General features: G+C 44.3%; 1 protein-coding gene across 1 annotated transcript in view; it reads left to right on the forward strand.

Moving 5' to 3' along the window:
- IRS2 (insulin receptor substrate 2) overlaps positions 1–10,561 on the forward strand; it is a 37,735-nt gene extending 27,174 nt beyond the window's left edge. The window contains exon 2 of the mRNA XM_077926638.1: positions 10,419–10,561. Coding sequence (XP_077782764.1) covers positions 10,419–10,426 — 8 coding nt within the window. The 3' untranslated portion in view covers positions 10,427–10,561. The remainder of the gene's footprint in view (positions 1–10,418) is intronic.
- Positions 10,562–14,331: the final 3,770 nt, after the last annotated feature.

Here is a 14,331-nt window from a genome sequence, read left to right on the forward strand (position 1 = left end):
AAAAAATCGGGAGTGGTATTGTCTCACCGTTGCCTTGCCCTGCCGCAGTCCGTGCATCTCCCTCCTGGCCACGTCTACATCTATGGTTGATTTAAAACAAGCGTCCATAGCCGCGATAAAAGCTTTTGAATCTTGGAGGGCGGGATCATTTTCGCGCCATAAATTGCGCAGCCAGTATTTAGCTTCCCCATGCAAGTGAGTTATGATGAATCCCACTTTCTCCTCCTCATCTCTAAAGTCTTTTTGAAGCAATCTTAGCGCAAAGACAATGTCTGCTCTGAAGTTGGGATACTGTTTCAGGTCCCCATCGAAGTGGGCGACTATACTGCCCCCCCTCTTGCCGAGGCCAACTCCCTCCGATCTGGGTCCCTGCTTGTACAAAGGTTCCCACCTGGCTTGTAGATCTTTGCAGCGCGCTTCTGCTTCCTCTTCCCTCTTTCTGGATGTTGCTACTTCTGCGTAAAGGTTGGTGACTGCCTTCTGCAGTTCTGCCACTTTCGCCTCAGTAGTCATGTCTGCCTATCTTCGTGAGCTCACAATTTTTTTTTTTTTTTTCAGAGATGGAGCTTACTGTCAGAGCTGCCTCAGGTCCTAGCTCACAGAGGACCAACGCCAGTATCTCTTTATATACAGAAGTCTTTATTGAAGTTCATTATTGGTTTTACAGCCGTGGCGCGCAGCCCTACGTCTGAAACTCTAGACCGTCGAAGCTCCATCTGAGTCTCCTCCCCCCAGACACCAGTTTAAGACCCTAGCCTTGCTCCACCTCTTCCTCTGCTCCCTTTTCCTCTTGGTCCGCCTGTCCGCCGGGGTTTTCCCCTTTCTGGACTCTTCTGACGGTGACTCCCCCGAGTCTTCCCCCTCCCTCCGGCGGCCTTTAGGACCTGGTTCCCAATCCGGGCTTTCTGCTGTCCCGCGCGCCTGTACATTTGAACTTGGCGCGCGCGCCCAGCCTGCCACCTTCCTTCTGACCGTTATACTGCTTCTGTCGCTGCTTGCCGGAGGAGAGGCTGACTCTGACCTATGAGACTCTTCCCCCCCACTACGCTCCGGTGGGGAAGCTGGCCCTGATTTCCAGCTACTGCTCTGGGAATCTCCGCTGGCCCCCTGCTTCTGGTGTGTCCTCCCTGGGACCCCCCTTGCCCTGGCCATCGGCGCTCCCTTCTGGGAATCTTCTGATTCACTGGAGAGGCTCATGGAATCTCTCGGGTCACTGTCATTCTGCCCTCCGCTGCCCTCAGATTCTTCCCTTTCGCTCTCCATTTCCTCTCTCCCCTGCGCCTCTGCTCCTGAGCCCCTGACAATATGTTATTTCTACTCCGTAGGGGAGTTTTCATGGCAATGAAAATAATAGAACACAACCCTTGTTAACACCTGAGGCCACTGTGAATTGTTCGCTTTGAGAGCCATTGTTATCTGTGATTGTTGCTGTCATATTATCACGGAGGAGCCAAAGGATGTTCACAAATTTATATGGGCAGCCAATTTTCAGAAGGACAACCTACGATGTACAGTGTCAAAGGCCTTAGTCAGGTCAATAAACAACATGTAGGGGGAGTTTTTTTTTCTTCCTTAGTGGCACAGTTTCTATCTTTTTGCTAGATCTGAAAGGCCTTCCTTTCAATCTCACTGTCATTCTTATGAAACTAGTCCTTGATTTGGTACCCAACAGGCTACAATAATAGATGTTTTTAGCATTGTCCAGTGTTCCTCGATGTTATCAAGGAACTCCAAAAACAGATGGTCCTTAAGAGTCGTTTGGAAGCAATCCCGTTTAATAGGATCTTGAAGAGCTTGAGTGTTCATTTTGCACCTTGGTTTCCTTCCCAGAAGACTTTGTTGAGGTATAATCTTAATAGCCATCATGAAATGTATTAATCGGTGATCTGCCCTGCACACGTCAGTACACGTCATAGATGAGCACATCATGGCAATCTTCAGCTCAGACAATTACATAGTCAAAGAGGTGCCAGTGGTTCGACCAAGGGTGCTTCTTATAGGTAATAATAAGGTTGTGCGCTGCACATATAGTCAAAAGTAAGATTCTGTATTGGTTGCTGTTGCCAATTCCTTCTTTCCCAATTTTCCCAGGTCACAGATCGAAATGCATCACAACTCTTGCATTAAAATCACCCAGGAGGATTTTTTTATCCTCCTTAGGTGTCTCCTTAGGTGTTTGGGGTGAGGGGTCAGAGTCTAGGGTAGGGATTTAGGGTTAGGATTTAGGATTTAGGCCTCACAGACTTCCGGTGGAGCGCGGAACCCATTACAGGCGAGGGTTTTTTCCGGCTGGAGAGCCCTGGCTTTTTAGCCGCAAAGAGAGGTTTTTAGGGCGCGAAAACCTCTAATTAACCCCCTGGAGGGTGTCTAGGGGTCCAGGTTCCCGGCGGTGCCAAAAAACTGCATGTCCGGCCACCAGGTAACCTCCGTAAAAAGAGGCGAAGAGTGCGGCGGGACGAGCAGCTGGCGAGCGGGCGGCCATAGCAGCGGCTAATAAGCGAAGCCCCGAGCCTGGGGGGGATAGCGCTCTGCTCTCAAGACAAAGAAACTCGGGTGTGAAACAGCTTAAAACGGTGAGAGCTGATGAACAGCAAGCGTAAGGAAGCCCCCGATTTAAAGAGAGAAGATTTCGAGCTCAGCGTATGTTTGGCTTCATCCAAAGACACAAGTGGCTTGCAGAGCCTAAAATGAAAGTAAGTGGCTGCTAGCGGTTACTGTTACGGTCCTCCCTGTTACAACTTAGCACAGAAAGAAGAGAAAAGAGACTTCAAGGGGGGCAGGAAACTTTGGTGAACGGACGCGACCCCAAGGTCGGTGATACATGGGAAAGACTACCCAAACGTTCCCCTGTGACTGGTGAAGGCACGGCTATATTAAGAAAACTAGGACGCCATATTAGGCTAAGAAGGAGTTGTTGGTGTAATTGCTGGCTTTGCTTTGCATTTCCCTTTCTGGGAGGAAAAAGGTTCTTTTTGGTGTCCAGTATACACTCTACAATATCTGTTCCCCTGCCTCAGGTCTGAAATCTAAATTGGCGAAATACGATCTCCAAGGAGAGGAAGGGGGTTACTTAAAGACTCCCTCCTAAACTCTGATAAGCTGGGGACCCCTAGTGGCCAAACGAAGTATTACTACCTAAAAAAAATAATTTCACTTTTAAGGGGCAAATATCCTTCTCAGCGGTAAACAAAATAAACATAGACAATTACAGATAGCTGAATTTTGGAAGTTAAAACTGGTTGATATTTCAAACTATAGCTGGAACTAATATTTGACTGCATATTTACTATTTGCTTGTATTTTTTATTGCCAACCTCTGGAGTTCTGGAAATCGGATTTTGTATCAGCAACTTATGCCCTCTGGAGGATTTTGGGTTTTTCAAATTTGAGGACAACAGACTTTTTGCGGGGGTTTTTCTTCCCTCTCTCCTTCTCCTTCTCCGACCCTTAAATCAGAGACAGCTTAATTAACGCCCTGACTGGATTAGCCCGAATGGGGGCAAGAAGAATGCAAATGGATAACTAATTTCTTACATCCTACAGTGGACGACGTGACAGAAATTAATATATGATCTGAGGGTGAACTGTTAAAAATCTGTAAATTATAATTGTATTGTTTTTTTGAGTTTAAATTAGGTTTTGAAGGACATTCTAGCAATACTTAAGGACAACAACAACTGTAATTAGCAGAGATCCGTCCAGAATCTGCATAATTTAACTCTTTGGTATTGATATCTGACATTTAACGGGATGTCGCACACACAAAAAAAGGGGGCAGAGGGGGGGGGCCCTGCAGATAGAAGAGCCTCAAAACAGGAAGCAGACTTTAGATCAGAAATATTGAAAATGTTTGCAGAAATCAAACAAAGTGAAAAAAATTTGGAGACAAAATTAGAACAGGTAGACAACAAAATTGGGAAAATGGATAAAAAGATTGAGGAGACTGTTAGTGAATTAAAAGGGCAGATTAAAGAGGTCTCAAAGAGAGTGGATGAGGGATTAAAAAAGACAAAACAGGAAATGAAAGAGATGAAACGGGAAGAAGAGAAGATGAAAAATGAGATTGCAGAGCTAAATAAAATACAGGAAGAAATAAAAGACTCTATTGCAATGAATGAACTAAAACAGAGGGAAGTGAATTTGAGATTGAGACAAGTTCCTGAAATCCAGAACGAAAATATAAAAGAAAGATTGGTAAAAGAAATTGCGGATTGGATGGAGTTATCGGAGGAAGAAGTGGCAGAAACAATACAAAATGCATTCAGGATGAAAATAAGATCAAGTAAGGCAAAGAAATTTCCAGGAGACTGCTTAGTTACATTTAAAGACAGGGAGATGAGAAATCGGATTTTGCAAAGAAATAGAGAGAAGAGACTGTATATTGATGGAAGTTACATAATTATATTTAAAGATATTCCAATAAGGCTGCTGAAACGAAGAGAATCCTACAAATCATTGGTGCAGCTCCTCAAAAAAAACAGAATTGATTTTCGTTGGGAATTTCCGGAGGGTGTCTCCTTCTTTTATAAAGGAGTTAGAAGGAGACTAACAAACCCCGAGGAAATAGGAAAATTTACAAGAAGATACAAAGAGCTTCAACAAGGAGAGGAACTACCGAAAGGAGCAGAAGGCGGAGCAAGACTAAGGGAGGAAATAGAACAGGGAGAAGAAGAGGAGCAGAACGTAAGCAAATCAGAGGAAGAAGAGGAAGAGGAAGAAGGAGAAGAAACAGAAAGACTTTTAGATTAAAACCTAAAAGTTAATCAGGAGGGAAAAAAATGACACTAAAAGTATGGAATTGGAATATTAATGGAATGAACGATAAGAAAAAACGGAATGGAATTGAGCGTGTTTTAAAAAAGAAGAATCTAGATATCATATGCCTCCAAGAAACACATGTGGCCAAAAAACATAGGAAAATCCTGGTTAACAAGAGGTTAGGGAATGAATTCATCTCCTCGGATAAAGAGAAAAAAAGAGGTGTAGTACTATATATTAAAAACAAAATCGAAGCACAACAACTTTTCAAGGATGAGGAAGGGAGAATAATAGCGGTTCGCATCAAGTGGCAAGGGGAAGAACTGATAATAGTGGGGATCTACGCACCTAACGGGAATAAAACAGAATTTTTTAGAGCACTAGAAGAGAAGTTATTTGAATATATGGACCAAAAAATTATAATAATGGGAGATATGAACGGCGTGATCTCAACTGAAATGGACAGATTAAGAAAATCAAGGAGTAAAGAGGGAAAGCTACCAAAGACATTCTTTACGATGACGAAGAACTGTAACCTAATCGATATATGGAGACTGAGACATCCGCTGGAGAAACAATTTACTTACCATTCAGAACCGAACCAATCAATGTCAAGAATAGATCAAATATGGATATCGAACGAACTGACACCAAGAATCAAAAAAGTCGAAATTCAAGCCAAAGTCATCTCAGATCACAACCCAATAGAAATGGAGATTAAGGGAGTTGAAGAACGATCCTTTAGATGGAGACTAAATGATAATTTATGGGATGACCAAAAGTTTGTTGAAAAAATTCGGAAAAAGTTAATAGAATTCTTTCTAGACAATTTAGATAAAGGGACGAAAATAAGTGTGGTATGGGACGCAAGCAAGGCAGTAATGAGAGGCCTCTTTATCCAACAAAATGCGTGGAAAAAAAACAACAGAGAAAAAAGGATAAAAGAGATTCTAAGACAGGTTATGGATAACGAACAAAAACTGATTAAGAAACCGAACAATGAAAGGATAATGCAGGAAATAAAGTCCCTCCAAACTCAATTCTCAATGTTAATAAATAAGGAGGTGGAGTGGAACATTAAAAGGCTAAGACAGAAAAACTTTGAATATGCCAACAAGTCAGGAAAATGGCTTGCTTGGCAAGTTAAAAAGAGGAAAGAGCAAAACACAATTAGTAAAATAGAAATAAATGGAGAAGAATCGACGGATCCGAAAGAAATTAGAAAAGGATTCTGGGACTTTTACGAGCAATTGTATAGGAATCGAGAAAGGAATAATAAGAAAAAAATAGAAAGATATCTAAAAGAAAAGAGGGTGAAGAAGATGTCACCAGATCAAAAAAAACAGCTAAATGCCCCAATACAACGAGAGGAGGTAGAGGATGCGATAAAAGACCTGAAAAGAGGGAAAGCACCGGGTCCAGACGGGTTTACATCGAGCTATTACAAAGAAATGAAAGACACGTTGATGATTCCGTTAACTGAAGTAATGAATAACATCTTAAGAGAAAAGGACATTCCTGGCTCGTGGAAAGAGGCATTTATAACAATTATCCCAAAACAAGATGCGGACTTAACTCAGGTTAAGAATTACAGACCCATCTCCTTATTAAATACGGACTATAAGATCTTTGCTGGAATTCTTGCCAAAAGATTAAAAAAGATATTAATAAAGGTGATACACGAAGACCAAGCGGGCTTTCTCCCGGGTAGGCAAATAAGAAACAACATAAGAAACGTAGTTAATCTCATTGAATATTTAACAGACAGAAGTGATAAACCAGCCAGCCTAATCTTTATAGACGCGGAGAAAGCCTTCGATAATGTTGTCTGGGAGTTTATGTTGGCAAATCTAGAAGCTATGGAGGTGGGACAAGAGTTCTTAAATGGGATAAAGGCAATTTATACAGAACAGAAGGCGAGACTGATAGTCAACAACGTCATATCCGATGAAATTAAAATATCTAAAGGGACGAGGCAGGGATGCCCGCTCTCGCCGCTGCTTTTTATAATGGTTCTGGAAGTGTTACTGAATGCAATAAGACAAAACAAGCAAATCAAAGGGGTAACATTAGGCTCAAATGAGTACAAAATTAGGGCTTATGCAGACGATGTAGTCTTAACGGTAGAAGAACCTACAGAAAGCATAATGGAATTTTTGGAAGAGATGGAGATTTTTGGGAAATTAGCTGGATTTAAATTGAATAAGAACAAGACAAAAATGGTAGTTAAGAACATGGATCAAGATAAGATTGAACTAATACAGCAAAGAACTGAAATCGAAGTCGTTAAAAAGGTAAAATATCTGGGTATTTGGCTCACCAACAAAAACATTGACTTATATCAAAATAACTATATCCCGATGTGGAACAGAGTTAAGAAGGATTTAGAGGTTTGGGCCAGGCTAAAACTGTCATTCTGGGGAAGGATATCTATGGTTAAAATGATGGTGCTCCCTAAGTTGTTATTTCTGTTTCAAACGCTACCCATACTAAAAGGAACAAAAAACTTTACAGAATGGCAAAAGGTAATCTCCAGATATGTCTGGGAAGGGAAGAAGCCCAGAATCAAATTTAAGTTGTTGACAGACATAAAAGAAAGAGGGGGCTTCGCCTTACCAGACATGAGACTGTATTACGAAGCAGCATGTCTATGCTGGATAAAAGATTGGGTAAGACTGGAGAATAAAGAGTTGTTGGATCTGGAAGGGTATAATAACAAATGCGGGTGGCACGCGTACCTCTGGAGAGACAAAAAAAGAGTGCATAAGGGTTTCTGCAGTCATATTTTCAAAGGCCCATTAATAGAGGTTTGGGATAGATATAAAAATATGTTAGAGCCAAAAACCCCACACTGGTTATCTCCATTGGAGATAATGAGTGTAAAGAAGATTAATATGAGAGAAAAATGGGGAAAATATGAAGAAATGGTCACCAATGAAGGAGGGAAGTGGAAAGTAAAACCATATGATCAGATTAAAATATTTACATATGATTGGCTGCACTATTTCCAGATAAATGAGATGTTTAAAAAAGAAGTGAAAGAAAGGGGATATCAGGAAAAAGAATCGGTATTCCAAAAAGAGATAATAGATAATGAATACAAAAACCTATCAAAAATGTATAAGATATTGCTGGATTGGAATATGAAAGATGAGGAAGTGAAGTCAGCGATGACACAATGGGAAAGGGACCTCGGCTACAGTGTGCAACTGGAGGAGTGGGAAAAGCTATGGAAGGTGAATATTAAATTCACGGCTTGTATGTTACTCAAGGAAAATGTGATGAAAATGTGCTACAGGTGGTATCTGACACCTGTAAAATTGGCTAAGATATATAAGGTGGACAACAGGTGTTGGAAATGTAAACAAAAAGAAGGGACTTTTTACCATCAATGGTGGGAATGCAAGAAAGTTAAAAGCTTCTGGGACGAAGTATACAATGAAATGAAAAAAATGTTAAGTTATACCTTTGTTAAAAAGCCGGAAGCCTTCTTATTAGGTATTGTTGGAAAGGAGATCAGGAGAAAAGATTGTAAACTTTTTCAGTATGCGGTAACCGCCGCCAGAATAGTGGTAGCCCAGAGGTGGAAGCAGGAAGAAACCCCAACGATTGCAGAGTGGAGAACTAAACTGATAGAATATGCCGAGCTAGACAAGTTAACAGGGAAAATAAGATATTCTAAGGATCAACAATTCATTGAAGACTGGGGGAAATTTGTGGCTTATCTGGAGAACAAATGTTTAGTTAATACAACGCTAGCGGGGTTTAAAGAGGCACTGTAAAGAACATACAAGTATTGTTTAATAGAAATAGTGTACAAAGGGAGGAACAAATGGCAATACGAAAGGTCGGAATGTGATCCAAAGATATAAACACGAATGAATGTCAATGACGCTGAAGGAAGTTCAAATGTATGAGAAATGTTGGAATATGGATAGAATGTATAAACAAAGAAACTAATAAAATTTTAAAATGCAAAAAAAAAAAAAAAAAAAAAAAAGGATTTAGGATTTAGGGGCTATGGCCCCTAAATTGACCCCATTTAAAAATGACCACAACCTCCTTACCCAAACCAACCCCTAGACCTAACCCCTAACCCCTTAACCCTCGCCCTAGCCCCAGCCCCTAAATCCTAAACCCTAACCCTAAATCCCTACCCTAGACTCTGAGTCTCACCTCTAATCCCAAACAGTAAGGGTTAGGGTTTACGATTTAGGGTTGGGGTTAGGGTTAGGGTTCGGGGTTGGGTTTGGGTTTGGGTTTGGGCATTGGTAGGCAAACTAAGGCCTGGGGGCTGGATCTGACCCAATTGTCTTCTAAATGTGGCCCACAGATGGTCCAAGAATCAGCAGTTTTTACATGAGTAGAATGTGTTGCGGAATTTGTTCATTTTTTCCCTTCAAAATATAGCTGGCCCCCCACAAGGTCTAAGGGACAGTGGACCGGCCCGATGCTGAAAAAGTTTGCTGACCCCTGGTTTAGGGTCAGGGTCTAGGGTTTGGATCAGGGTTTACAATTTAGGGTTTGGGGTTAGGGTTCGGTTTAGGGTTGGGGTTAGGTTAGGGCAGGGGTTGGCAAGCTTCACATGCCATGGGCCGGATCACTCCCACAGAGATCATCTGTGGGCTGGACTGGCGCAGCGCTATGTCGGAAATGGTCCACAGCGCCGGAAATCACTTCTGCGCACGCCCAAACGCCGAAAATAGTGTCTGGACATGCACAGACCTGATTTCTGATACAGTGGTACCTCGCAAGACGAATGCCTCGCAAGACAAAAAACTCGCTAGACGAAAGGTTTTTCCGTTTTCGAGTTGCCTCGCAAGACGAATTTCCCTATGGGCTTGCTTCGCAAGACGAAAACGTCTCGCGACTTTGTTTCCTTTTTCTTAAAACCGTTAAAACAAAGGGTGCTTAGCTTGAACAGCTGCAGTTGCGACTTGACTTCGAGGAGCAACTGTTAGCACGTGGTTTGGTAGCCTTTTCTCAGACTTTGCTCACTTTTGAAGCTTTTCCAAAACTTTTCCAGAACTTCTCTTGCATCCATTTGGTAAGTTAAACTTTTAAAACTTTTTTGGGGTGTTTTGGATTTTGGGTTGGGGTGTTTGGGATTCAAGGACTTGGTGTTGTGGGGGGGGGGTTGCGATAATCTGGGAGCTTGTGGGGCTTTTTTTGGAATTTTTATGATTTTCTGTGACCATTGGGCCAGGTTGTTTTTTTTCAAAAAAAATTTCCTGAGTTTGAATTTCTGAGTGCTGGCTGGCTGGGGGAACAGTTGGAGAGGTTTCTGCAGGAATCTGGGAGCTTGTGGGGCTTTTTTGGGAATTTTTATGATTTTCTGTGACCATTGGGCCAGGTTGTTTTTTTTCAAAAAAAATTTCCTGAGTTTGAATTTCTGAGTGCTGGCTGGCTGGGGGAACAGTTGGGGAGGTTTCTGCAGGAATCTGGGACCATTGAGCCATGTTGTTATTTTTTGAAATTTTTTTTTGTCTGGGTGGGGGAACAGTTGGGGAGGGGTTTGCAGCAGTTGGGGAGGGGCTGGGGGAGCAGTTGGGGAGGGGTTTGCAATTTCTGTGTGGTGGGTGGGTGGGTGTCTGTGGGAACAGTTGAGGTTTTTGAAGACATTGGTGATTTTTGAAGCTTTTCCAAAACTTATTTTGCAGCCATTTGAGGTTTCTGAAGACTTCGGTGATTGATTGTTGAAGCTTTTCCAGAACTTCTCTTGCATCCATTTGGTAAGTTAAACTTTTAAAACTTTTTTGGGGGGTTTTGGATTTTGGATTTTGGGTTGGGGTTTTTGGGATTCAAAGACTTGGTTCTGGGTTTTAATTTCTGTGTGGTGGGTGGGTGGGTGCTTTTGAATTTTTTGGATTTGAAGCACATCACTGATTTCTTTTTCTTTTTCTGAGTTTACGAAGGTAAGAGCTGTGCTGCCATGGGACCCAAGAAGACTGCTGCTGCGGTGGCCGGCGAGAGGAAGAAGGAGAAGGTGACGCTGGAAATGAAGAAGGAGATCATCCGGAAGCACGACGGCGGAATGCGTGTGACGGACATCGCCAGGGAGTACGGGAGGAATCCATCAACCATCGGGACCATCCTGAAGATGAGGGAGAAGATCCTGGCGACTGATGCAGCCAAGGGAGTCACCAGGATCGTGAAGAACCGCCCAGCTGTTCTGGAGGAGGTCGAGAAGTTGCTGCTCATCTGGATAGAAGAGAAGCAGCGTGCAGGGGACACAGTGTCTGAGGCCGTCATTTGTGAGAAGGCCAAGGCCTTGCACGCTGACCTCATCCGGGAACAGCCAGGAACCTCAGGCGAGCCAGAAGTCTTCAAGGCAAGCAGAGGTTGGTTTGAACGGTTCAAGACAAGATCTGGCATCCACAGCGTGGTCAGGCATGGAGAGGCTGCCAGTTCTGATGTTCCTGCGGCTGAAGACTTTGCAGCGGAGTTCCTGGAGGTTGTGAAGACGGAGGGCTACGTTCCACAGCAGGTCTTCAACTGCGACGAGACCGGGCTGTTTTGGAAGAGGATGCCCAAAAGGACTTTCATCACACAGGAGGAGGCCAAGTTGCCTGGCCACAAGCCCATGAAGGACCGTCTGACCCTGCTCTTCTGTGCCAACGCAAGCGGCGACCTGAAGATCAAGCCCCTGCTGGTGTACCACTCGGAGAACCCACGGGCCTTCAAGAGACACAAGATCGACAAGGAGCGGCTGAGTGTCATGTGGCGATCCAACAGCAAGGCTTGGGTCACACGTGTGCTGTTTGTGGACTGGGTCAATCTTGCTTTTGGCCCTGCTGTCAAGCAGTACCTGCTGGACAACGACCTGCCGCTGAAGGCTTTGCTTCTGATGGACAATGCTCCTGCCCATCCTAAAGGCCTTGAGGTGGACTTGTTGGAGGAGTTCAGCTTCATCAACATCATGTTCCTGCCGCCTAACACCACACCACTGCTGCAGCCGATGGATCAGCAGGTCATCGCCAATTTCAAAAAACTCTACACCAAGGAGCTTTTCAGGCGATGCTTCGAGGTGACTGACTGCACCACCATCACCCTGCGGGAATTCTGGAAGGACCACTTCAACATCGTCACCTGCTTGAAGATGATCACCACGGCCTGGAACGGGATCAGCCAGAGAAATTTGAATTGCGCTTGGCGCAGCCTGTGGCCGGACTGTGTTGCCTTGGGGAGGACCATGGGCCTGTAGGTCACGGAGGAGGACGTCTGCGAGCTGGTGGAGGAGCACGACGACGAGCTGACCACCGTGGAGCTGGTCAAACTGCAGGCAGAGGCTGCGCAGGAGCAGGCCTCACCGGAAGAGGAGGAAGCAACTGAGGAACGGCTGTCCTCCGAAAAACTGAGGGACATTTGCCTGAAGTGGAAGGAGGTGCAGACTTTTGCAGAGCAGCACCACCCTGAGAAGCACGTGGTACATGACGTTGGGAACATTTTTGATACGAGGGTCATGTCGCCTTTCAGGGAGGTGCTGAAAAGGCGGATGAAGCAGCAGACTATGGACAGATTCTTGAGCAAGAAGCAAAGAGTGGAAGAGGAGCCTTCTTCGAGTGGTCCCCCAGAGTCTTAGAAAATGTACTGTACACTTTGTTGATTTTTAAATGTTTTTCTGTCATGTTTATAAAGTTAATTTATTTTCCCTTCAATTTTTGAACTGCTCTTTACAGTATGTGTGACTTTAAAGAGCAGTTAATAAACTGTTGTTGTACCAAATTTGGCTTTGTTTGGACTTTTTTTGACCATAGGAACGCATTAATTGATTTTCAATGCATTCCTATGGGATTTCGTGATTCGCAAGACGAAAAATTCGCTAGACGACAAAACTTGCGGAACGAATTAATCTCGTCTTGCGGGGCACCACTGTATCTGCGCGTACACAGACACCATTTCCAGTGCCACTTGGTAAGTCCCTGCGCTGTGGTGTGCTGCTTTAGCGCAGTGCACAGGTGACTTGCCGAGCGGGCGGCTTGGTTTGCAGGCAGCTCGTGGGTCGGTAAAACCGCATCTGGCCCATGAGCTGCACGTTTCCAACCCCTAGGGTTTAAGGGTTTAATGTTTGCGGTTAGGGTTAGGATTTAGAGTTTAGAGTTAGGGGTCAGAGTCTAGGATAGGGGTGTAGGGTTAGGATTTAGGATTTAATGTTTGGGTTTCGGTTAGGGCTAGGGTTAAGGTGTAGGGGTTGCGGGTTAGGGTTAGGTTAGAGTTAGGCTCAGGGTCTGGGGTACAGGTTTAGGGTTAGGAGTTAGGGCTCGGTTTAGGGCTAGGAGTAGAGTTGGGGGTGGGTTAGGGTTTAGGGTTGGGGTTTACAAGTGGTTAGAGCGTGTGGCTGGGAAGCATTACCTAGTGGTTACAGCGAGGGACTGGGAAGCTTTGCCATATTGTTAGAGTGACTTAATGGGAAGCATTATCCAGTGGTTAGAGCAAGTAGCTGTGCTTAAGAGTGAGTGGCTGGGAAGCAAACAGCACTTCCTCTGCTCCCAGTCAGTTAAGGGGGATTGCAAAGTCTCCTTCGTGGCATAATTGGATACCTAAATATCCCTTAACGTGCCATTTAAGAGTGCAACATCTAGCAATTAAATTCAATCAGCTTTGAGCACAAGGTTGTGACGTTGTTCTGTGTAAGGGACACCTGCATATTTCTGCCTTTCAGCGGGCTGGACTGGATGACCCTTGGGGTCCCTTTCAGCTATATTATACGATTCTTTGGAAAGTGCTTCAGAAAGAAAAAACGTGGGGGGGGATTTTTTAAGTTAGCTCACATGGCGAGGTGGTCCCTCTGAAACTTTATTATTTCTTGCATGGCAATTTGAGCTTGACATATGCTGTGCCTGTTTTTACACGGGGCTCCTCTTTCTGTTCTTGTGGGTGGGGGGGGGGAAATCGGTCCCACTGATATTTCTTAGGTTTGTATGGGCACTGCTGAATTCCTGCTCCGAAAAGGTGAAGGAGAAGGAGGGAGGGAGAAGAGGAGGTGGAGAAAAAGTCAGCAGCCGGACCTCAAGAGGCGCCCTCTGCAGCCATTCTAGGAGAGGCACGGAGGATGGAAGAAGAATGGCAAAAAAGGGCGGAAACAGAATAGCCAGGATGGGGGGGACTGCATGTGGAGAGGCTGCGGGTGCCATTTTTGAAGAGGGAAATGGCTGCCCGGAAGTGGGAAAGGGCGGATAAATGTTACCGTAGCTATTTTGGATGAGAGAATTAATATCCGGAAGCGCCTCCATTTATGGCGGTTGTTGCCAGCGGCGCCATTTTGTGTGAGGGAAATAGATGCCCCGGAGGGCGAGTCCTCTTTGCCCCTTTTCCTGCTTCGTTGAGAGGGGGAAATGCGCGGCCGGGGAACCCTTGGTCAAAATTCATTTTAAGGGCTAGGGGGGGGGGCAGAACCGAATTAACGGCGATGTGTTATTTAATATAGTGGATTTATCTGGCGGTTCACAGGATAAAAAGACGGGGTAGAAATATCTGCAAATAGTTTTTTAAAACACCAATAACCATCCCTCCCAGAAGCGTTTAAAGGCTGTAGAATATTAATTAGCCCTTTAAAAATGCCTAAAAAGAACA

This window comes from Podarcis muralis, chromosome 3, assembly GCF_964188315.1.
Source record: "Podarcis muralis chromosome 3, rPodMur119.hap1.1, whole genome shotgun sequence".
Taxonomy (NCBI): Eukaryota; Metazoa; Chordata; class Lepidosauria; order Squamata; family Lacertidae; genus Podarcis; species Podarcis muralis.